This window comes from Staurois parvus, unplaced genomic scaffold, assembly GCF_062004578.1.
Source record: "Staurois parvus isolate SC_StPar_1 unplaced genomic scaffold, SC_StPar_1.0 ptg002353l, whole genome shotgun sequence".
NCBI classification, from domain to species: Eukaryota; Metazoa; Chordata; class Amphibia; order Anura; family Ranidae; genus Staurois; species Staurois parvus.
The window spans coordinates 1-24,311 of NW_028320149.1; the positions used below are offsets into that span (position 1 = coordinate 1).

Consider the following 24,311-nt stretch of genomic DNA (forward strand, 5'->3'; position numbering starts at 1 on the left):
AGGCATAGTGTCAGCAGCTAATAAATGCATAGATTCACCCGAGCGCAGATTTTTCACTTCTATTTTATTTTGTACTATATGTGTCTGCAAGTTAGCCAGCAGAAGAAAAAAACTGCTCAAATAGATGACGTTTTATTGGGTACTTGTACAAAAGTAATTGTCTGACATTTTATATTTTTTCATTTAGTTCCCTCCATCCCCCTGGATGTCATCTCTGCCTCCAACTCTTCATCTCAGCTGATTGTGAAGTGGAAGTCTCCATCTCTTCCAAACGGCAATCTCTCCTATTACATTGTGCGCTGGCAGCAACAACCTCAGGACAGTTATCTTTACCAGCACAACTACTGCTCCAAAGGTGCCACTCCCATTACTATGAAGGGGGGGCGGGGGGGGTGATAGTGGGAGTTGGGTATACAGATACGTTTAGACATTTTTCACATTCCATTAACATAGCAAGGCCTGTTAGGGATGTGCGAAAGACTGCAAATCTGTTTCTGTAAAATAAAGCTTCCCCTCCCCCCTTTCCCCCCTTTCCCCCCTCCCCCCCCCTTTCCCCCCTCCCCCCTTTCCCCCCTCCCCCCTTTCCCCCCTTCCCCCCTTTCCCCCCTCCCCCCTTTCCCCCCTTCCCCCCCTTTCCCCCCTCCCCCCTTTCCCCCTTCCCCCCCTTTCCCCCCTTCCCCCCCTTTCCCCCTTCCCCCCCTTTCCCCCCTTCCCCCCCTTTCCCCCCTCCCCCCTTTCCCCCTTCCCCCCCTTTCCCCCCTCCCCCCTTTCCCCCTTCACCCCCTTTCCCCCCTTTCCCCCCTTCCCCCCCCTTTCCCCCCTTCCCCCCCCCCCCTTTCCCCCCTTCCCCCCCCCTTTCCCCCCTTCTCCCCCCTTTCTCCCCTTCCCCCTTTCCCCCCCCCTTCCCCCCTTTCCCCCCCCCCTCCCCCCCCCCTTCCCCCCCCCCCCTTCCCCCCCCCCCCTTCCACCCCCCCCTTCCCCCCCCCCTTCCACCCTTTCCCCCCTTCCACCCTTTCCCCCCTTCCTCCCTTTCCCCCCTTCCTCCCTTTCCCCCTTTCCTCCCTTTCCCCCCTTCCTCCCTTTCCCCCTTCCCCCCCTTTTCCCCCTCCCCCCCCTTTTCCCCCTCCCCCCCTTCCCCCCCTTTTCCCCCTCCCCCCTCCCCCCCTTCCCCCCTTTTCCCCCTCCCCCCCTCCCCCCTTCCCCCCCTCCCCCCCCTTCCCCCCCTTTTCCCCCTTTCCCCCCCTTTCCCCCCATCTCCCCCCTTTCCTTCCCCCCATCTCCCCCCTTTCCTTCCCCCCATCTCCCCCCTTTCCTTCCCCCCATCTCCCCCCTTTCCCCCCATCTCCCCCCTTTCCTTCCCCCCCATCTCCCCCTTTCCTTCCCCCCATCTCCCCCCTTTCCCCCCTTTCCCTCCCCCCATCTCCCCCCTTTCCCTCCCCCCCTTTCCCTCCCCCCCCTCTCCCCCCCTTTCCCTCCCCCCCTCTCCCCCCTTTCCCTCCATCTCCCCCCTTTCCCTCCATCTCCCCCCTTTCCCTCCATCTCTTCCCTCTCCCCCTCCCCCCCCTCTTCCCCCTCCTTCCCCCTCCCCCCCCTCTTCCCCCTCCTTCCCTCTCCCTTCCCCCCTTTCCCTTGCAGTCTTCTGTCTTTATCACAACTGTCTTAGTTGCTACTTTGTTTAGATTTTTCTGTATGGATTATATGTATGAGGATATGTTTTCTAGAGGTTTGTGAGTGTTTCCGGTGTTCATTCATGGGATTGTATTTGCCTTTTTCAGATAAAGTGCCTAGTCGAAAATATGCCAATGAGACGATTGATGCAGAAGGTGAGAAGGAGCCCACCAAGACGGATGCCGGAGGGGGGCGAGAGAAGGGAATGTGCTGTGCCTGTCCCAAAACTGAAGCGGAGAAGAAGAAAGAGAAAGATGAGGCGGAGTACAGGAAGATGTTTGAGAACTTTCTACACAACTCCATCTTTGTACCCAGGTAACACAGCGCAGCCCAGCATGTGGGTCTAACAAGTGCCTTTATGGTGAGAGCGACATTGTCCTTTTCATTCCTGAGAGCGAATGAAGGCATGGCCCATCTCCTACCTGTGCAACCTCTATCCGACACTTCCATGAGTGTCAAATTTCTGTGTCCCTTCTGAGCACTGTGGCTCCATCCACACTGACCCCTTCATCACTGCTGTGTCCTGTAGGGGCCAACTGAAGGAACCAAAGCATGATATGGGACACGGGCATCCGACAGTCCTATAAGGTTACATTCACAGCTGATTGTCTAATTTTTTAGATGTTTTTTGGGGGGGGGAGCTTTTGTCACACATTTCTTCGCAGTATTTTTAAAGCGTTTTTGAGCATTGGCTTTTTTTTATTAGCCGATAGAAAAAAATATCATGTTTCATAATTTGTTGCCATGTTTTTCAGCTTTTATTTTTATTATTTTTTTTTTTTTTTTTGTTAAGGTTAGGGATGAAAACAGAACTGCCTTGCATCTGAGCACCACAAACCAAAAATACTATTTAATTAATATTCAAAGCAAACTCGCCTATTAATCTATCCACGTCTCCATGCTTTATTTTGCTAAGAATTTATTTTGAAAAACACCCCCTTGTATTTCTGGCAGTGGCCACCTTAAGTAAGGGCAAATGATTTGTGTAGCATTTACGTCCTGGAATCAATCTGCCCTTAGCTCAGGCATGGTCTGAGCTGAGAACCCTCCCTAAAGACTTGCTTACTACTCTGCATGTGATCACTGATTGGCCAGTCAGTGATCACATGATCAGGACCTCGCACAGAGGTCCTGTCTGACGATCGGTGTTCCACTGTGTCCAGGGGACACAGCGGGCACCAGATCGCGGTGCTGCGTGCTCCCAGGGAGCGTGCACAAGCAGGGGGCGGGGAGGCCGTTTATAAACGGCCACCCGACCCTGTACTGCAGCCGTCCGGCCGTTTATATACAACGACTGGATAGGAGGTGGTTTAAAATAAAAAATAAAACACCCTGCAAAAGCGCATAAAAAAAACACAGGTGCAAAACGCAATGCGGAAATGGGTCAAACACAACCTGCATAGGTGATAGGTGTTCACCTAGCCTTGGAGAGGATATCCTCTTTTGCTTTGAACACAGTCTAATTTGCTCCCTTGCGCGGTTTTGATTGTATTTATTGACTTTCACCATGCCTAAACTAAAAATGGTTAAAAACGTCTTCCTGAGCTTCTGTACCTATTTGTGTAAAGGCCAGCCTAGGTAGACAAGAAAAAAAAGTTTCAGAGAAGGGAAAAAAAAAAAAAAAGCAAGATGTAGCTGCAGGAGGAATGTGAAGCGGGATTTTGTTTAATCCTACCTGACAAGTACAGGCAGCCCAAGGAGAGGAAAAGTCTATCCAAGGGGTTGGTCGAATCACAATGGAAAGTCCTAATTTCTTGTGTTCTGTTTGACATCATGTTTACCTGCTGTTTTCTGTGTTAACCCCTTCCACGCAAAAGGTGGCAGGCAATCACACGATGCATGAAAGACTGTCTGTGCTTCATTACAGCGATGTAGGTGGTCCCCAGGATAAGAGGGGTGCAGTCTGTGTTGCATATGTTTCTGCCCGTCAATGCCTCCTGACTTTTTGTAGCTCTTCCCTGCTTTATGTGGCCAACTGAAGCGGCACCCTGGCTTGAAGAAGCAAACTGCGTAGCTTAAAGTGGTAAAACCTTCCATATACCCAGTGAAGTGGCTGCCCTCCGGTGATGCACAATTGAAACAAATCCTACATAAGTTGTACTCAGGGGCGGACTGACCATTTGGAAACGCTGGCACTGCCCGAGGGCCCGGGGTCAGTAGGGGGCCCCATGAGATGCCCCTGGTACCTTTTTCATAGGCTTTTTTGAGTTTTGGCAAGGGCACAGGGGCCCCATGATCCCCTATTGCCTGGGGGCCCCATGAATTGTCAGTCCGCCCCTGCTTGTACTTGTTTATCTGCAGTCTTCTCTTCACTACATCTGTTGAAAATGTTCGCTTTTATAAAGCTTGTCTGAGAGTTTGGAAAGCAGGGGTTGGAGAGATGAAATTACACTCTGCAGAATATAGTGAGGAGAGCTCTGAGAGCTGATTGGAGGGATGTGCCACACCCCATGACACAATACACAGGAACAGCTCTAAGGCTCTCAATCAGACTGTGCCCTCCCCTGTCACCTTTTTTTCTTTGGTGTCAGGAAAACCTGTCAGAAGTGACTCATGCAGATAGCTGAGGAATGAGGCAGCAGACAGAAATGACACTTACCCCTGGTTCACATATCTACGTTCCTGCAGTCCGCGTTGGGCATGAGAGCCCATTCATTTGAATGGACTCCCGTGCCTCGGGACACGCAGGGAAGAAGGCCTTGCACTTCTGAAAGGCAGCCCACACGGGAACCTCGGTTCCCAGTACGGTTTGCGGTTTCCAGTACGGTTTGCGATTTCCAGTGCGGGCGGCGTGCCATTAGAATTAATGGCACCCGCTCGCAGGTCCGCATTCTTCTGTGCGGGTGGTGCGGCTGCACGGATTTTTTTGTGCGTATCCACAGCGGCACCACCCGCACAGATGTGAACCTAGCCCTAGGGGGAGATTAGACTGGAGCACTCAGAATCTGGTGCAGCTGTGCATGGTAGCCATTCGGCTTCTAACTTCAGCTTGTTGAATTAAGCTTTGACAATAAAACCTAATTGCAGCTATGCACCAGATTGTGCACTTTCCGGCTTCAACTCCCATAGTGCTCTGAATTAGGAGAATTCTGCTGGAGGTCCCTCCCCTGTCACCATTTTTCTCTTGGTGTCAGGAAGGTGACTCATACAGATGAACGAAGCAGCAACAGACAGAAATTACACTTAGTGCTCTGGATTGAGACAAGTACACACTATAGAGGGATATGCTTTGTTTATATTTCATGTCTACATGTCTATAGTTTACAAGCACTTATTTATTTTTTTATTTCAGGAACTTATATAGTGCCGTCAATTTTACGCAGCGCGTTACACACACACACACATATATATATATATATATATATATATATATATATATATATATATATATATTGTACATTCACTCAGTCCCTAACCCTCAGAGGGCGTATAATCTAAGATCCCTAACTTACATTCATACATACGCATACTAGGGACAATTTAGACAGGAGCCACTTTAACACCCACACGCCGCACATATGTGCCACCGGGCAGCCAATGTTTCTGTGCTGGGAGTAGGCTCACTGAGTGCTCTCAGCATAGATGGATCTCAATCTCCATTAACGATCAGCAGCCGGTGGGACCGGCTTTTGATCACGTTACCACTGACAGCCAATCAGAGGTCAGATGATGCCCTGGGTATACAGACCCTATTGAACAGATGTCGGGGCTGGGCAGGAAGGGGTTAAATGTCTAGTGTAATATATATTTTAAAAAATCATCTTTTTTTTTGTTCATTTTTTTTTTTTTTTTTGCAATATTTGCTGATGCGATAGTCATTGCTACAGAAATTCCAGTAGTTTTAGTGGCGAAAACGTTCTAGGCTCACACACTAAGCAGATGCTTTTCCAGGAATTGAGGCTTTCCCAGCATCGGTTTCCATCACCGAAGGCTTTGAACACAACACCAGCAAGAATTTCGATTTTGCCCTTAAAATATCCCATGTGAATGGCAGCTGAATGCCGAGTGTTTGTGAAACTTCTAAAGAAGAGACAAAAGTGAACTCGTCAGTCATCGCGGTTCCCGTTAATAGTGGATCACATTTCTCAGCTACTTTCTGAGAGCCATTCCACCCCTTATTTATCTTCAGCCGGGGCTGAGGAGTCTGTAGGATACACACTATGTGGTGATGAATGTAAGTGTTTTGGATGGCTTATGACTTCATCCTGCCCAAGCTTGTCTGGAGACTCTGGCGAATATTGTTTTTACGGGGAAGAGGAAGTAATGCAGGTAGACAGGTGATCCTCATTTGCCCTTATTAAGCTGAGGAGGGGCTCTTTGTTTCTTTGCAAACACACAGAGGGACTGATTTCTGGTGTTTGCACAGCTTTTTAGCTGCCTTAAAGGTACGTTGTCCATGAAAACAATTGCATCATGTGAAAGAGCTTCTAATAACATTTACAGCTGTGTGCGTAAAAGTGCCCGCATCTCTACAAATGGAAAGATGATGTTCTCTAATGAGCAGCTTATTTCTTTTGTTAGCTTCCATAGGAGGTAACACAAGGAAAGTTGGTTGTGGTCTCCTCTGGGATTGCTTGGTGAGAGGTTAGCTGCTTGAAAAATGGCGATCCTTTCTGTAGGATGACCTAGCTCTACTGTTCCGACTTACCCCTTTATCTAGGAAGGCCTACAGAAAATTTCTTGTTCTCCATCCTTTCCAGAGGTCTCCAGACTTTCTAAACAAAAGGCCAGACTTTAAGGGGGCCAAACTGTGGCCAGTGGAAGTAGATCATGCCTCAGTCTTGGTGGTCAGTGGAAGTAAAGAGCTTATTTCTTTGGCTAGCTTCCATAGGAGGTAACACAAGGAAAGTTGGTCGTGGTCTCCTCTGGGATTGCTTGGCGAGAGGTTAGCTGTTTCAAAAATGGTGATCCTCTCTCTAGGATAACCTTGCTCTTCTGTTCTGACTTACCCCTTTATCCAGGAAGGCCTACAGAAAATCTCTTCTTGTCCATCTACTCCAGAGGTCTCCAGACTTTCTAAAAAAAAGGCCAGACTTTAAGGGGACCAAACTGTGGCCAGTGGAAGTAGATCATGCCTCAGTCTTGGTGGTCAGTGGAAGTAAAAGAGTGAATTAAAAAAAATACATACCACCCCTGTGATAAGTAGGAGGAATGGTACCTCATCGTTGGTATTAGTGGGAGGAATAGGGCAACGTGTCAGTGGAAGGAATGGTTCCAAAGGGCCGCTTCTGGCCTATGGGCCAAAGTTTGGAGGCCACTGGTCTACTCACTCCTTCCAAGGAATGCATCCCGCCTCGAGAGAAGAACTCCTTTCCAATAGTTGTATAGTGATTATCAAGAATCAGGGCTATTTTTCACAGAAAATAGGTGCGGGTACTACACCCCCCCCCCTTTCAAGTCGCCCTTTATCTCTTCCTCCTATCCATCTCCTAGCACTGGTGCTTGGTTCCACCCCCTACCTACCCCCCAGTGTCACCCCATTTAGAGAAAACTGAACCAAGTATAATTTTGTGGTGCTAGGTAATTGGTATGGAATTAATGACAAAAAAATCAGTAATAAACAGATCTCCTGCAGCCAACAACAATAGAATCACCCCCCCCAAAACAAAATACCCCCCAGCAACAATAGATCCATCCCAGCAGCTATACACCCTCCAGAAGCCAGCTATAACTGACCCCTCTCTCAACCGTAGATCCTCTCCAGCAACAATAGACCCCCCTCAAAGCAACATAAGACTCCCTCTAGCAACAATAGACCCCCACAGCTAAACATCTCCCACAATGACAACTGATCCCCCAACAGCCTCCAACAATAGAAACCCCCCACAAAAATAGACCCTCCACAACATAATACCCTCCTTCAGCAACAATAGATTCACCCCCTCCCACAACAGTAGATCCCTTACCAGCAGCAATAGACCCTCCGCAACAAAAAAAATCTCCCACGGTGACAGTTGATCTCCCAATAGGTAGACCCTCCAGCACACATACATTCTGAGCTGGAGGTGCCGAAACTGCAAAAAAATCCCTGGTGAGAATTAATGATATAATGACAATGGTGGACCTCACAACTTCTCCTAAGGTTGGGATGATCAACGGTGAACCTCACGACTTTTCCTAAGGTTGGGACGATCAACGGTGGACCTCACGACTTCTCCTTGGGTTGGGACGATCAACGGTGGACCTCACGACTTCTCCTTGGGTTGGGACGATCAATTGGGTGTACATGGTTCTTCTGGCTCAAATACAAAACTTCCTCTGAATAAGGACTCAGTTTGTCCTTCACTACATCTTACACAATTCACCCACAAAGCTGGATACTCACTAGTTGCCTGCTTGTACTTACTGATCCCCAACTGGATTCCCTCCCCAGGTTAAAGTTCCTTTTTTCGAGTGGAGCCAGGGAACAATAGCATGCATTTTCTTTTTGTCCTACCTTGGTAGACTGAAACTAAGGCCTGTTTCACATAGGCTTCAGCGTGCAGTGTGAAGAAAGCTGCTATGAAACTTTCACCAAGCTTTTTGCAAAGCTTTTGGCAAGCCTCAAGATGCTTTCATTAAGCCTTTAAAGTACCCTTCATCTCCTGTTTGGAAATAATGTACACAAATCTTCATGAGAGTGCTTATTGTCACAGGCTGCAGTGGGCTTTAAACAAGCTTCAGGTAGTGCTGAAGCCTGCTAGCAGCTTGTTTAAAGTGGCAATCAGCACTCCCATTAGGGTCTGTGTTCAGCATTTACAAACTGGATCTGAAGGCTGTTCAACAAAGCTTGCTGTTCACACTGCTCTGCACTAATACTTGGAGGTTCAGGTACTGTGGGAATGGACAGGAAGGGTTGAGCATGCTTGTCTGATACTAGGAGGTTCAGGTACTGTGGGAATGGACAGCAAGGGATGAGCGTGCTTGTCTGATACTTGGAGGTTCAGGTACTGTGGGAATGGACAGCAAGGGATGAGCATGCTTGTCTGATACTTGAAGGTTCAGCTACTATGGGTGGATCTTGTGGTGTACAGGCATAATAAAGTTAAGGAAAGGATTGTCCACAACACACCCCGATATTTATAGGCTGAAGTGTCAGAAGAAACTTTTCATGAACATTTCTTCTTGGCCCATCAACACACTTGGGTAGAAGTTCGTACATCTTAAAGACAAAAACAAGCAACCTGATACAAGCAGTCCCGTGTATTGAGGAATGCAAAGACCTAGACATTGGTGAGACAAAACGTCCATTCAATGAATGCATGGCCCACCATAGGAGGGTTAGGGCTCAGCGGTTTCCTACTTGCTGAGGAGATGAGACATTCCTTTTGAGGACAGGGAGGTGCACACTTTGTACAGAGAGCACAAGTGGTTCTCGAGGTGTGAAAGAGGCCATCTATGTAGATGGACAAGCCATCCTTCAACAGGGGTGATGGGCAACATCTATCACTAACATACAATGCTGTTTTGACAGCTTTACCCTGGCAACATTTCACACCTTCAGTCATGTCACTTCAAGCAAATGACCTAGACTTCATGGCACCATGGTGCTTGGACTATGGAAGGAAATCAGGACAGTTTCACAATTTTTCAAGCCTCCCTTCATATTCTTGGAGAAAATCAACACCTGTTTTCACATACATCACACTTGGTCATTGGATTAAGATGACTGAACTACCTTTGTGACTATAAATGCTGGGGTATGTTATTGAAACTCATTAGCAGGACTTTTTTTCCTCCAGTGGGCACACGGGGGGGGGGGGGGGGAAGCAGTTTTGGCCCCTCCAGCACTAAATATATGCAAAGGCAAGGGATGCAGGGGGGGTCTATTTATGCTAGCTGCTGTAGGGGATCTATTATCATTGCAGGGTATCTATTTTTGCGTAGGAGTCTATTGTTGCTAAGGATCTACTGTTGAGGGAGATGTCTATTGCTGACTTCTGGAGGGTTTATTGATGCTAGCTGCTGGGGGATCTATGATCACTGGAGGGGATCTGTTTTTGCATGGAGGTTTATTGTTGGTGCTGGGATCTATGGTTGCTAGGGTGTGTTTTATGTTGTTGAGGAAGAGGTCTATTGCTGGCTGCTGGGCGATCTGTTATTGTTGGAGGGATTTAGTTGGGGGTCTATTGTTGCTGTGGGTGATCTGTTATTGCTATAAGGGTCTTATGTTCCTGGGGTTCAGTTGTTGCTGCGAGGGAGCTACTGGTGAGGGAGAGGTCTATTGCTGGCTGCTGGAGGGTCTATTCATACTGGTAGCTGGGAGATCTATTATTGCTGGATGGGATCTATTTTTGCGTCGGGTGGTATTTTGTTGCTGGGGGCTGTTGTTGCTAAGGGAGAGTCTTATGTTGCTGAAGGGAATCTACTGTTGAGGGAGAGGTCTATTGCTGGCTGCTGGAGGGTCTATTGATGCTGGATGCTGGGGGATCTATTATTGCTAGAGGGGATCTATTGTTTAATGCAGATATCTATTGTTGCTGCTGGGGGTCTGTTGCTGTGTGGATTTTATGTTGCTTGGGGGGTCAGTTGTTTCTCAGAGATCTACTGTTGAGGGAGAAGTCTATTGCTGGCTTCTGGAGGGTCTATTGATCTTAGCTGCTGGGAGATCTGTTCTTGCTACCGGGGATCTGTTATTGATGGGATGGTATTTTGTTGCTGGGGGGTCTATTGTTGCTCAGGAAGTGGGCCTATGGTTTCTGGGGGGTGGGGGTCTGTTGTTGCTGGCTGCATGTGATCTATTTTACTGCTTTAATTAACAAATTCCATGCAAATTACTTAGCACCACAAAATACTAGGCTAGGTGGAGGTAAGTAGGGAGTGAAACCAAGGGACAGTGCTTGGAGATGGATAGGGGGCAGGGGTGGACTGACAACTCATGGGGCCCCCGGGCAATAGGGGATCATGGGGCCCCTGTGTCCTTGCCCAAACACAAAAAAGCCTATGAAAAAGGTACCAGGGGCATCTCATGAGGTCCCCTACTGACCCCGGACCCCCAGGCAGTGCCCAAGATTGCAAATGGTCAGTCCTCCCCTGATAGGGGGCGAAGACAATGGGTGGCTCAGAAGGGGGAGTTCCTTCACCTACTCTCAGAGGGAAAAAATCCTGCTTATTAGAAATGCAAAAGGTGCTTGGATGAGTGGTGAAATGTCTTCCAACATTACACATTAACACCCCGGTTATCTCAAGCCAGACTTTGAAATCGTGCGACGTACAGTGAAGTCGCACGATTTCAAAGTCGGGGGACATGCCTATTTCAGGCGCGATTTGCAAGACCTCTGACACAGACGTCTATGCAAATCGAAACAAGAGTAGTGCATGGACTGCTTTAGAAATGACCGTTATAATTGCGGACAATAAGGTGTGACTTGGCGTGCGATTTGCAAGTCGCATGACATGCAAATCGCATGCCACTTCGCATCCATTGTGACCAGGGTGTAAGTCTAGTTGAACATAACTGAATGCTACTACATCTTCTAATTCTGTTTTCCTTTGGTAGACCGGATCGTAGACGACGTGATGTATTCGGTGTCGCAAATACAACGCTTCCTGGAGAAACCAAGAACAGCACCGCACAAGACTTCTCTAACGTGTCCGACTCCGAACCGAAGGAAAAAGAGTATCCGTTCTACGAAGCAAAAGTGGACTACAAACATGAGAGGACGGTTATTTCCAACCTGCTACCGTTCACTCTCTACCGCATTGATATCCATAGCTGCAACCATGCGGCAGACTCACTGGGCTGCAGCGCTTCCAACTTTGTCTTTGCCAGAACCATGCCTGCAGGTGAGTACTTCGGATGGTGGGGGTTACCTACCCACCATTGTGCGCTAGTGTTCAGGGGTCAGAACTCTGGAGGTTTTCTTTTTACATTTGAACACGGATCCAGGCTCACATTGTTCTACCCAGGGGCGGACTGACAACTCATGGGGCCCCCGGGCAATAGGGGATCATGGGGCCCTTGTGTCCTCACCCACTCAAAACCACACCCAAAAAAAGCCTATGAAAGGTACTAGGGGCATCTCATGGGGCCCTCGGACAGTGCCCTAGTGCCCGAATGGTCAGTCCGCCCCTGGTTGTACCCATGTTTGCTAGATGCCAACCGTTATGGCTGGTGGAGCTAGTGTGGTGGTCTAATATTAAATGTGACATCATTGGTTACTTGAGAGAGAAAAAGGTGCAGTGCTAAAGATTATAGTGCAAATACCCACTGAAATGTTATGAGCAATATCCCAAACTGTTATGAGAGGCACAAAGTGCAAATTAATTGATAATCACAATAAAGTAAACGTCCAGATCACAAGGTATATGTCATATGAATCTTGCAGGATCCTATCTGTGGTGATAGTATACGAGCCCCCCCTAGGGGGGCTACAGCATCTGGACATCTAGCCACCGCTGGTGGCCATTCTAAAATCTTTTTGGTCAGTATTGTTTCTTGTTTTATATCACTTTGAATTAAAGTTCATCAAAGCAATATTACACTATGTGGCGTCCCTTATTGGGCTCTCTTCGGGAGCACCACCTTCTGCAGTGCCTGCTTTAAAGGGGGACACCAGAAGTCTGTGATTGCTTGATGAATCTTGGAATCCCATCATTACGAGGAAGCAGAGGACGATGTGGAGTGCGGCCTGACCAGAATACTGATGACCTAGGGGTCTCATAAGAAAGGAATCTTCTTTCATGCATATTTAATACGCACTTCTGGTGAGTGCGCATTCTATTTATTTAACAGTCTTCACCTCTGGATCGTATACTATCACCACAGACAGGATCCTGCAAGATTCATATGACATATACCTTGGGATCTGGACGTTTACTTTATTGTGATTATCAATTAATTTGCACTTTGTGCCTCTCATAACAGTTTGGGATATTGCTCATAACATTTCAGTGGTTATTTGCACTATAATCTTTAGCGCTGCACCTTTTTATCTCTCTAGTCTTTTGGAAAGGTCTGTTGGTTACCTTTTTGGTGTTCTAGCGGCTTTTGCATTTTATTTGAATACGGTACATCTAGGTAGCGCTCGCTATACAATCTATATATCATTAGTTACTTATTTTAGAAGAATCTGTTAATGAGAACTACTGAAAGGAATGTCATCCATAATTTAATACATTTCAGATTCGAATCCTCCAAGAAGAGAATGGGGTATATGGTGCAATAACTGTCGTGTGTAAAAAAAATGTCAATGCAGAACAGCAAAACGTTCATTGAGTCCAATTGGAGCATTCAGGGTATCTTCCCTCTGATCTCATGCACCAGATGCAGCACCTCTGAAGAGACCGAAGTAGCTCCAGGTGAACAGATAAAGAGAACAGGGCGCTGTCTGAGTGTAGTATATTAACGTATTATGGAGAAAAGTGTTTCTATCCTGGTCTCTGGTTTCCTGTTGTTGTGAGACTGTCCACCAGAAGCCCTTACTATGTGATGAGCCTGTTTGTCACCATGTGAGTTGCCACTTCACCATAATAAATGCGTTCATATACTACACTCAGATTGCGCCCCGCTGTTCTGATCTGTCCTCCAAAGAGAGTCTGTATACTTAAATTCACTTTATGGGACAGGCCGTGTTTGCTGTTTATTGAAATGTACCAAAAATGGCCACTGCCCCAGTCTATAACTGACCTTCACAACAAGGAGCACGTTTATTGAAATGTACAGAAAATGGCCACTGCCCAGTCTATAACTGACCTTCACAACAAGGAGCACGTTTATTGAAATGTACAAAAAATGGCCACTGCCCCAGTCTATAACTGACCTTCACAACAAGGAGCACGTTTATTGAAATGTACAGAAAATGGCCACTGCCCCAGTCTATAACTGACCTTCACAACAAGGAGCTTGTTAATTGAAATGTACAGAATGCTTTAACCAGTTCAGCTTTTTGGAAGTGACTTGAGGTCCCCTCCAGTTTCAGGTGCATCATTTCCTGGCCAGTACAGCCAGGAGACACGTCTGACCAAGCCGAACTGTGCTCGGTTATGTGGTGTGAAGGACAGGGGAGACATTGGAGGTCTCTTAGACCCCTAATGTCTCCATAAAGAGTACCTGTCACCTGCCCAATGCTATCAAATAGGGGTTTATTGCCGTAACACCAATTGCCCTGCACACCTGCGCAATCGCAAAGCCAGGCTGTCCACGCATATGTAAACTGTGGTCGCATTGCACGTGTGACATATCGCCACACACGTCAGAGTGAGGAGAATAATTGTAGCACAAGAGCTCCTGCTTAACTCTAAACTGATGAGCTGTAAAGGCTTTTTAAATCGTCACCTATGGTGATTTTTGGGCACCGTAGTTTTTGGCAATATTGCGGGAGCTCGCAAGACCTGGAATGTTTTGTATCTATTGACTCGATGCAACCTCATCTTTTATATTTTAACCAAAAAAGGGTATTCTATTGTGTGTGTTTGCACTAAAAACTCGTTTTGCTACATTTTTTTCCTGAAAACTTGTGTTTTTATAAACCGCTTCACAAATACCATAAGTATGTATGTATGTTTGTATGTGTGTGTGTATATATATATGCATGTGTGTGTGTATAAATATATGTGTATGTATGTATGTGTGTATATGTGTGTATATATATATATATATATATATATATATATATATTATTATTATTATTATTATACAGTATTTATAAAGCGCCAATAGTTCACTCAGCGCTGTACATTACAAAGGGGGACAGAACATGTGACAGAACAATACCAATACAATGCAAAACATGAGGGGATCGAGGGCCCTGCTCTTTCGAGCTTACAATCTAGAAGGGATGGGATAGTGGTACAGGAGGAGATAGCTGTGGGGGATGGAGTGGTAGGAAGAGTGGAGGAGGTCAGCAAGTTAGCAGGGGGTGTGGTAGGCTTCCCTGAAGAGATGGGTTTTCAGGATGCGCCTAAAGGAGAGGAGAGTAGGTGATAATCTGATGGGTTGGGGCAGGGAGTTCCAGAGGATGGGTGACACCCTGGAGAAGTCCTGGAGGCGGGCATGGGAGGAGGAGACCAGGGAACTAGAGAGAAGGAGGTCTTGTGAGGAGCGGAGTGTGCGTGCTGGGCGGTACTTGGATATTAGGTCAGTGATGTAGTTCGGGGCAGTATGGTGGACAGCTTTGTACGTCAGTGTTAGGATTTTAAATTTGATCCGTTGCGCAATCGGAAGCCAGTGGAGGGATTGGCAGAGGGGGGTGGCGGAAATGGAGCGGTTGGAAAGGTGAATGAGTCTGGCAGCCGTATTCAGGATCGACTGAAGCGGGGATAGCCAGCGGCGAGGCAGGCCAGTGAGGAGGGAGTTGCAGTAGTCGAGTCGTGATATGATGAGGGAGTGGATGAGCTGTTTAGTAGTTTCTGGGGTTAGGAACGTGCGGATTTTGGCGATGTTGCGGAGGTGGAGTCTGCACGAGTTTGTTAAAGATTGGACTTGGGGCTGGAAGGATAGGTTGGAGTCCAGAATGACACCAAGTACTCTGGCCTGCAGAGCGGGTTTGATATTGGCGTTGTTGGATGTGATGTAGAAGTCAATGGGGGGTGGGGTTCGGGCTGGGGGGAAGACAAGGAGCTCGGTTTTGGAGAGATTCAGTTTAAGGAAGTGGAGCGACATCCAATCTGATATGTCGCTCAGTAGGTGTGTGATTTGGGCAGAGACCGAAGGGGTGAGGTGGGGGGTTGAGAGATAGATTTGTGTGTCGTCGGCATAGAGGTGGTAGTTGAAGCCGTGAGAGTGTATGAGTTGGCCAAGGGAGGAGGTGTAGATGGAGAAGAGAAGGGGCCCAAGGACAGAGCCTTGAGGGACCCCAACAGAGAGGGGGAGTGAGGGGGAGGTGGTAGCATTATAGGTAACGCTGAAAGAGCGTTGTGACAGGTAGGATGAGAGCCAGGAGAGAGCAGAATCTCTGAGGCCGAGGGAGTGTAGTATTTTGAGGAGGAGGGGGTGGTCAACTGTGTCGAAGGCCGCAGAGAGGTCAAGGAGTAGGAGCACTGAATAGTGGCCATTAGCTTTGGCGGTTAGAAGGTCGTTGGAGAGTTTGAGTAAGGCGGTTTCGGTGGAGTGTAGGGGGCGGAAGCCAGACTGTAGGGGATCGAGGAGGTTGTTGTCATTGAGGTGAGAGCATAGGCGGGTGTAGACGAGACGCTCGAGGAGTTTAGATGTAAGTGGGAGCAGGGAGATGGGTCTGAGGTTGTTCGGGTCATTGGGGTCCAGGGAGGGCTTTTTAAGTATGGGGGTGATGTGTGCATGCTTCAGTGGGGAGGGGAAAGTGCCGGAGGAGAGGGAGAGATTAAAGATGTGGGTGAGGGAGCGTAGGATGGAGGGGGAGGGAGGTCGTAGGAGTTGTGAGGGGATAGGGTCGAGGGGGCAGGTGGTGAGGCGGGCATCAGAGAGGATCTTGGAGACTTCCTCAATGGTAGTAAGGTCAAAGGTGTGGAGTGTTGGGGGAGCTTCAGTATGAGGAATGTAGGGTGGGGTGGGAGTGGAGGTCAGAGCAGTGGTGGGGCCGTGGGAGAGGGGTGATGAGGGGGTAGCTGAGTGAGGGGGAACGGGGTCGGAGGGAGTTTGAGCAGTGACGAAGTCCCTGCGGGTAATGTCGAGGGGGAGGGGGGATGAGGGGGTAGCTGTGTGAGAGGGGACGGGTTGAGAGGGCGTGTGAGTTGCGGCAATGTCCTTGCGAATTGTGTCAATCTTGTTTTTGAAGTGATTGGCAATCTCAAGGGCGGTGAGTGAGGTGCTGGGTGGAGGTGGGGGTGGAGAGAGTAGAGAGTTGAAGGTGGAGAAGAGTCGGCGAGGATTGGAGGAGAGGGCCTTGATGAGGGTCAGGAAGTAGGCTTGTTTGGCTGCGTGGAGGGAGGAGGTGTAGGTGCGGAAGGCAGATTTGTAGCAGGTGAAAGCTTGTTGGGATTTTGTTTTGCGCCATAGTCGCTCCAGGGCACGACTGCGTCGTTTGAGGGTTTTGGTGTGATCAGTCTGCCAGGGCTGGAGCGGTCGGAGTCTGATGTTGCGTGTGGTTAAAGGCGCTAGTGAGTCAAGGGCTGCTGACAGCGCGTTGTTGTAGGCAGTCATAGCCAAGTTGGGGCAGGACAGGGGGAGGATGCGGTCGTGGAGTTGATCAGCTGCAGAGTACACGCACGCACACGGATAGTTGAAAATTTGTATGTGTGTGTGTGTGTGTGTGTATATGTGTATATATATATATATATATATATATATATATATATATATATATATATATATATATATATTTATATTTAGTGTGTGTATAATATATGTATGTATATGCATATATGTGTGTATATGTATGTGTATGTATGTGTATGTATATATATATATATATATATATATATATATATATATATATATATATATATATATACACACACACACAATAAATATATATATTTATTGTGTGTGTATGTATGTGTGTGTATATATATATATATATATATATATATATATATATATATATATATATATATATATATATATATATACATATACACACACACACAAATTCGTATCTGTCCTTTTTTTTTTTTTTTTTTTCTTTTTTTTTCCTTCCTAGTTTTTTCATTCTTTAGGGCCTCTGCTTTCAGAAAATATATAATATTCTGGGGGTTTAAGTCATTTTATGTATAGCTGTCCACCATACTGCCCCGAACTACATCACTGACCTAATATCCAAGTACCGCCCAGCACGCACACTCCGCTCCTCACAAGACCTCCTTCTCTCTAGTTCCCTGGTCTCCTCCTCCCATGCCCGCCTCCAGGACTTCTCCAGGGTGTCACCCATCCTCTGGAACTCCCTGCCCCAACCCATCAGACTATCACCTACTCTCCCCTCCTTTAGGCGCACCCTGAAAACCCATCTCTTCAGGGAAGCCTACCCCACCCCCTGCTAACTTGCCGACCTCCTCCACTCTTCCTACCACCCCATCCCCCACAGCTATCTCCTCCTGTGCCACCACCCCCTCCCTCCTAGATTGTAAGCTCGAAAGAGCAGGGCCCTCAATCCCCTCATGTTTTGCATTGTATTGGTATTGTTCTGTCACATGTTCTGTCCCCCCTTGTAATGTACAGCGCTGAGCGAACTATTGGCGCTTTATAAATACTGTATAATAATAATAATAATTTTATTGGCAAACCTTAAAATTTTTAAATGTATGCAGAAAATAAAAAAAAGTGCTCTGCAGATGAACTGGTTAAAATGTATGTCAAGCCTAAAAAATTTTTGTTTGTTTCATTGTGTAAAGTATTGAGAAGGAATGAAACTTGTGTCTGTTTTTTGTTACTATCTGGGGCTACATAAGGAATTTCTGTTTTTCTTCCTGTCCACCTGTCCTGACTGTGGATTTACTAGACAAAAGGTGAATAAATACAGATATACAATGGTAACAAGGTATAGCCTTCCCCTAAACTTTATAAAAAAAAAAATAAAAAAAAAGTTTGTTGCTGTCACTTCCTGTCTGGTAAAATCCTTTCAAAAGGACAAATGAAGTGAAATTTTTCTAATAGCAATCTAAGTAGCAATAAAACCTGATGAGGGTTCCACTCCCTTACCCACTCTATCCAAACCTAAGAAAACGTTTTTTTGGCTTGACCTTCGTTTTAACGGTCTTGTGCTCTGTATATTCCTCTCTTGACTTCCAAAGTTCCTTCGGCAAGTCAGCGTTGCAGATGGAGAGGACCTGGTGAGCGTAGTCTGGATGCACTGAACTAAAAGGAAGCCATCCTTATCATTTATTATTGTTTTCAGGGCATATTGTCTATAGGCTGTACACCAGTGTTCCTCATCCATGTTGTCATGTTGGAACCCTTGAAATAACTTTCAAGTTTCGGGGAACCCCTATTAAAAATGACTATATATATATATATATATATATATATATATATATATATATATATATAAATAGAGAGAGAGAGAGAGAACACTCATGATACAGTAGTAGATTGGTGGTCAGCAGGAAGAACTCTCCTTACATTTGTGATCATTGGGAAGAGTTACCTCCTTACAGATAGATCAATGGTGTCAGTGGGAATTTATCTGAGAAGCAGACATTGCTCATTCTTCAAGGGATCACTAGCAACCTCTGGAGGAACCCCCGGGTTCCACAAAACCCTGGTGGAGGGAGGTTGCTGTACACGGTATCTATTAGTGTAAACCCCTTTTTATGATGCATAGCTCTGACACACAATGCAATATTGTGCTTTTCAGCTGGTGCCGATAATATACCTGGAGCGGTCATCACGGAGGAAGCAGAAGAAAATGCAGTCATCTTAAAGTGGCCAGAGCCACCTAATCCCAATGGACTTACTCTAATGTATGAGATTGAATTCAAGCAGGGGGAGGTAAGTGTTGTGTACGTCTGGAGGAAAATAAATGTAATTTCCAAACACGGAAAGGTTTCTTCACAGTAAGAGCTGTAAAATTGTGGAATAGACTCCCTCAAGAGTTGGTTCTGGCCAGCTCAGTGGATTGCTTTAAAAAAGTCTTGGATTGTTTCTTGGATACACAATATAACTGGATATAACATTTACAGGTAAAGTTGATCCAGGGAATATCCGATTGCCTCTCGGGAGATCAGGAAGGATTATTTCCCTGCAGGAGCAAATTCATTCATGCTTTGCTGAGTTTATTTGCCTTCCTCTGGATCAGCTGTGGGTGTAGGATTATAACTTTTTTTTTTTTTTTTTTTTTTTTTTTAATGGTTGAACTGAATGGACTTTTGTCTTTTTTTTTTTTTTTTTTCATTTTTTTTCCAGCCTATGTGTACACACATATATATATATATATATATATATATATATATATATATATATATATATATATATATATATATATATATACACACACACACACAGATGGTGCTCTGGCAGAAAAATTGTTTTCTCAAAGACCCCAAAGTTTTCCCAGGATGAACGTAGAACATGCCATGCATGATTTAGCATACATGGGGCAGCACAGTGGCTAAATGGTTAGCACTTCTGCCTGGCAGTACTAGGGTCATTGTTTCAAATCCCAACCATGGCACCACCTGCCTGGAGTTTGCATGTTCTCCTGTCCCTGTGTGGGAGAACATGCAAACTCCAGGCAGGAGGTGCCATGGTTGGGATTCGAGCCGACGACCTGAGTACTGCCAGGCAGAAGTGCTAACCATTTAGCCACTGTGCTGCCCCAAGATGCTCCACACTTAAAATGATGCTAAACACCCACAGTTTAATTTACATGGTTCCTTCTTTTTCTGTAAGTGGATGATGGTGCAGTAATTAATAAAAAAAAAACAATAAATACATCTTAGTACCTTCTCTTCTATGTGATATACAGTTGTCAAATGACCCAGCTCTTTCCCAGCCTGTCTGGAGGAGCTTTTAATCCTCTACTGCTGGTCACGCTTTAAAAAAAAAAAAGTAATTCTCAATAAATAGTCATACAAATATATACTGGAAATCGAATCTTTATTATTTTTTTGTAATAAGTTGGGTGGTTTTCTGCCATTTACAGGCCATGTCACGCCCCTCCAGCCCAGCCTGTGTCTTAAAATAAGAGGTGAAGCCTCAATCAAGATGTAAATCCCCCCCCATTTTTTTCTTGTTTAGCTGGTTAGTGGGCATGGAGAAGGAGGGAGTGGGCTGTCATTTACCACTGTGTATACTCCCACATGTGTGACTCTGTAGTCACATAGGCTGCTCAGATGTGATGGGGTGGAAATATTCAAGATAGAAATGCACTGAAAACTGAGCATGTGCACTAGCTGCCAGCACTGCTCTGCAGAATCACAAACTGCATTGGGGACATAGACAGAAGGGGGATATAGAGAACAGCAGGATCAACCAGGTTTTTTTTTTTTTTTGCAGAATACAGAAAATGAATCCCATAGTTGCTGAGTATGAACAGCATGTAATAAATCATTTGATTGTTTTTAATGTACATTTAGTGACACTTGTAAGTCATATTCATACCTTTGTATTACTGTAAGGCACACACCCAGGGTGTAATACATTGCAGTACCTTTAAAATTTCATCCAATGCACATCTTCAATGCTACAGTGCAAAGGTGTGAACCATCTGTGCATTGTGGTGGGTGGTGGTGAACAGAAAAAAAAAAAAAAAAGCACATGAATGCACTGAAAAGACCTAAATCCAATTGTGACGACCTCTCAGCGGCTGTGCAGCAGAACAAATGAACAGGGAGCCCAGCACTGGTCTTCTTAAGCAGACGCAGAACGTTCCCTGGTCGCCCTGGCAACCGTGGGAGGCGTGCCTCATTGCCCGGCAACGAGGCACGTCCCCTCTTGACACGGGCCGCGCTCTTGAGAGCACGGCCTTTGTCTGTTGGTATCTGCAAGCACGGGAACTTTCGTGCCCATGCTGCAGATGCCAGGGCCGTGCGGCGTCAGGCTGACTGCCGGGGCCTGGAACATCCCCGCAGGAGCTTCGCACCTCTCCGCGGAGAGGTGTGAACCTCACTGTGGGAAACTATCTTCCTCCCTCCGGCCGAGCCGGATGGGGGGAAGATAAGTGACGGGTGACAGGAGTCACACCTCTTATCCTGTGCGGCCCGGCTTCAAAGAGCCACGACAGGATGAGAGGTGGAGGGGGGTGATCAAGGTGAGCCAAGGGGGGAGCGGGACATCTGCCACACCGTGACACCAATCTAATCGTTCAGGAGGCCTGAGTTTATTGGTCAGTCACCTGTTGTGCATTACGGCACTTTACACATTGCATTTCAAAAAGTCAAAACGATTCCTGGCCACTTTGGGGAAAAAAGGCCCATAGATTAAAGTGGAACTAAACTGTATCTGAGCACCACATGCTGAAAACACTATTTAGTTCATTTTTAATATTCAAAGCAAACTCCTCCATTCATCCATCCATATCTCCATGCTTTAGTTTGATGAGAAACCACTTTGAAAAACACCCTCCTAGCATTTATAGCTGCAGTCACCTTGAATAAGGGCAGATGATTCTTGTAACATTTACTTTCTGGAATCCATATGCCCTTAGCTCAGGCATGCAAGCAGGAGGGTGTGCTTAGCTGAGAAATCCTGTTGAAGACTCCTGGGATGTATGGCATTGGCCTAGGCCAGAAAACAGGAAGTAATTGAAGAAACGTAAAAAAAAAATGGATAAAACAAGTAAATATATACCTTCCTGTGTATTTACTAATGCTAGCAGTATAAGGGGTAAACCTAGTTCATGTTTATCGAGAGTTTTGTTCTGCTTTAAGGATAGCAATTGTAGAATACATAGTCCTGCATTGTAAATCTATGCATTCCTGTTCATTATAGACTTCTGTCTTCAGCTCACTTTTCATACTCTTCTTTTATGTACTTCAAATTAGATTTTTGTGTTTTTTTTGTCTTTTTTTCTTTATCCTATATTTAGTCTCTCTTTTTTTATGTTTCCTCAGCAACGTTTCAAAGAATGTGTTTCCAGACAAGACTATAATAACTTGGGAGGTGCCAAACTCACGCGGCTTAACCCAGGCAACTACACCGCGCAGGTGCGCGCCATTTCACTCTCCGGGAACGGTTCGTGGACGGATACGGTGTCCTTCTTTGTAAAGGAGAGACGTGAGTGGCGTTTTTAGCAATGAGTTTATTATTTTTCATTACATACCATAGCTTTTAGTTCAGTTGCGCGTAGACTTGCATATAAGAGGTTTTTTTTTTTCTATCAGTGAGGGGCAATTTATCCCTAAAGGCTTGTTCACACTTGCTTTTGCTTTTGAGCACAGAAGGTTTTTTACCTTAACGGCCTCCCGCCCACCATATAAAGTAATGACGGGCGCAAGGCGGTTCTCTCGTTTTGGGAGGACGATATGACGTCGACCCATTCTAACTGCGCATGCGCGACTCCGGGAGCGTGTAGCGCAGCGACCGGTGGTGCGTTGTGTCCCTCGGACACAGCGGATCACCGATCAACGGAAAGAGCCGAAGAAGTCGGCTCGGTCATGTGATCAGCTGCGTCCAATCACAGCTGATCACATGTTAACAGGGAAATGCCGGTTATCGGTATTTGTCTCCTCTCGAGCTGTCACGCTGACAGAGGAGAGGAGAGCCAGTAATCGGCTTTACTCTGAGGGGACATGTACACTGATCATCTGGACACTGATGATCAGTGTGCCCTGATGATCTGTGTAGCCCAAGCAGTGCCACCTGTCGGTGTCCATCAGTTCCAGCTGTCAGTGCTCATCAGTGCCACCTGCCAGTGCCCATCAGTGCCACATCAATGCCACTTATCAGTGCCTACCAGTGCACATCAATGCCACATATCAGTGCCCATCTGAGCTGCCTTTCAGTGTCCCCTATCAATGCCAGTCATTGGCAACTATCAATGGCAGTCAGTGCTACTGATCAGTGCTGCCTAACAGTGCCAGTCAGTGCTGCCTAACAGTGCCAGTCAGTGCTGCCTAACAGTGCCAGTCAGTGCTGCCTAACAGTGCCAGTCAGTGCTGCCTAACAGTGCCAGTCAGTGCTGCCTAACAGTGCCAGTCAGTGCTGCCTAACAGTGCCAGTCAGTGCTGCCTAACAGTGCCAGTCAGTGCTGCCTAACAGTGCCAGTCAGTGCTGCCTAACAGTGCCAGTCAGTGCTGCCTAACAGTGCCAGTCAGTGCTGCCTAACAGTGCCAGTCAGTGCTGCCTAACAGTGCCAGTCAGTGCTGCCTAACAGTGCCAGTCAGTGCTGCCTAACAGTGCCAGTCAGTGCTGCCTAACAGTGCCAGTCAGTGCTGCCTAACAGTGCCAGTCAGTGCTGCCTAACAGTGCCAGTCAGTGCTGCCTAACAGTGCCAGTCAGTGCTGCCTAACAGTGCCAGTCAGTGCTGCCTAACAGTGCCAGTCAGTGCTGCCTAACAGTGCCAGTCAGTGCTGCCTAACAGTGCCAGTCAGTGCTGCCTAACAGTGCCAGTCAGTGCTGCCTAACAGTGCCAGTCAGTGCTGCCTAACAGTGCCAGTCAGTGCTGCCTAACAGTGCCAGTCAGTGCTGCCTAACAGTGCCAGTCAGTGCTGCCTAACAGTGCCAGTCAGTGCTGCCTAACAGTGCCAGTCAGTGCTGCCTAACAGTGCCAGTCAGTGCTGCCAAACAGTGCCAGTCAGTGCTGCCTAACAGTGCCAGTCAGTGCTGCCTAACAGTGCCAGTCAGTGCTGCCTAACAGTGCCAGTCAGTGCTGCCTAACAGTGCCAGTCAGTGCTGCCTAACAGTGCCATTTGAGTGCCGCCTATCCGTGCCATTTGAGTGCCGCCTATCCGTGCCATTTGAGTGCCGCCTATCCGTGCCATTTGAGTGCCGCCTATCCGTGCCATTTGAGTGCCGCCTATCCGTGCCATTTGAGTGCCGCCTATCCGTGCCATTTGAGTGCCGCCTATCCGTGCCATTTGAGTGCCGCCTATCCGTGCCATTTGAGTGCCGCCTATCCGTGCCATTTGAGTGCCGCCTATCTGTGCCATTTGAGTGCCGCCTATCTGTGCCATTTGAGTGCCGCCTATCTGTGCCATTTGAGTGCCGCCTATCCGTGCCATTTGGGTGCCGCCTATCCGTGCCATTTGGGTGCCGCCTATCCGTGCCATTTGGGTGCCGCCTATCAGTGCCATTTGAGTGCCGCCTATCAGTGCCATATGAGTGCCGCCTGTCAATGCCCATTAGTAATGCCTGTCAATGCCCATCAGTTCCA

At 46.9% G+C, this 24,311-nt stretch overlaps 1 protein-coding gene across 1 annotated transcript in view; it reads left to right on the forward strand.

Annotated features, from left to right (window-relative positions):
• Positions 1–187: 187 nt before the first annotated feature.
• Positions 188–24,311, forward strand: part of LOC149431203 (insulin-like growth factor 1 receptor) — a gene marked incomplete at its 5' end in the record, with an annotated part of 78,522 nt that continues 54,398 nt past the window's right edge. Inside the window, 6 exons of the mRNA XM_089665794.1 lie at positions 188–355; positions 1,776–1,983; positions 11,147–11,433; positions 18,855–18,994; positions 20,833–20,842; positions 22,064–22,213. Coding sequence (XP_089521920.1) covers positions 188–355; positions 1,776–1,983; positions 11,147–11,433; positions 18,855–18,994; positions 20,833–20,842; positions 22,064–22,213 — 963 coding nt within the window. The remainder of the gene's footprint in view (positions 356–1,775; positions 1,984–11,146; positions 11,434–18,854; positions 18,995–20,832; positions 20,843–22,063; positions 22,214–24,311) is intronic.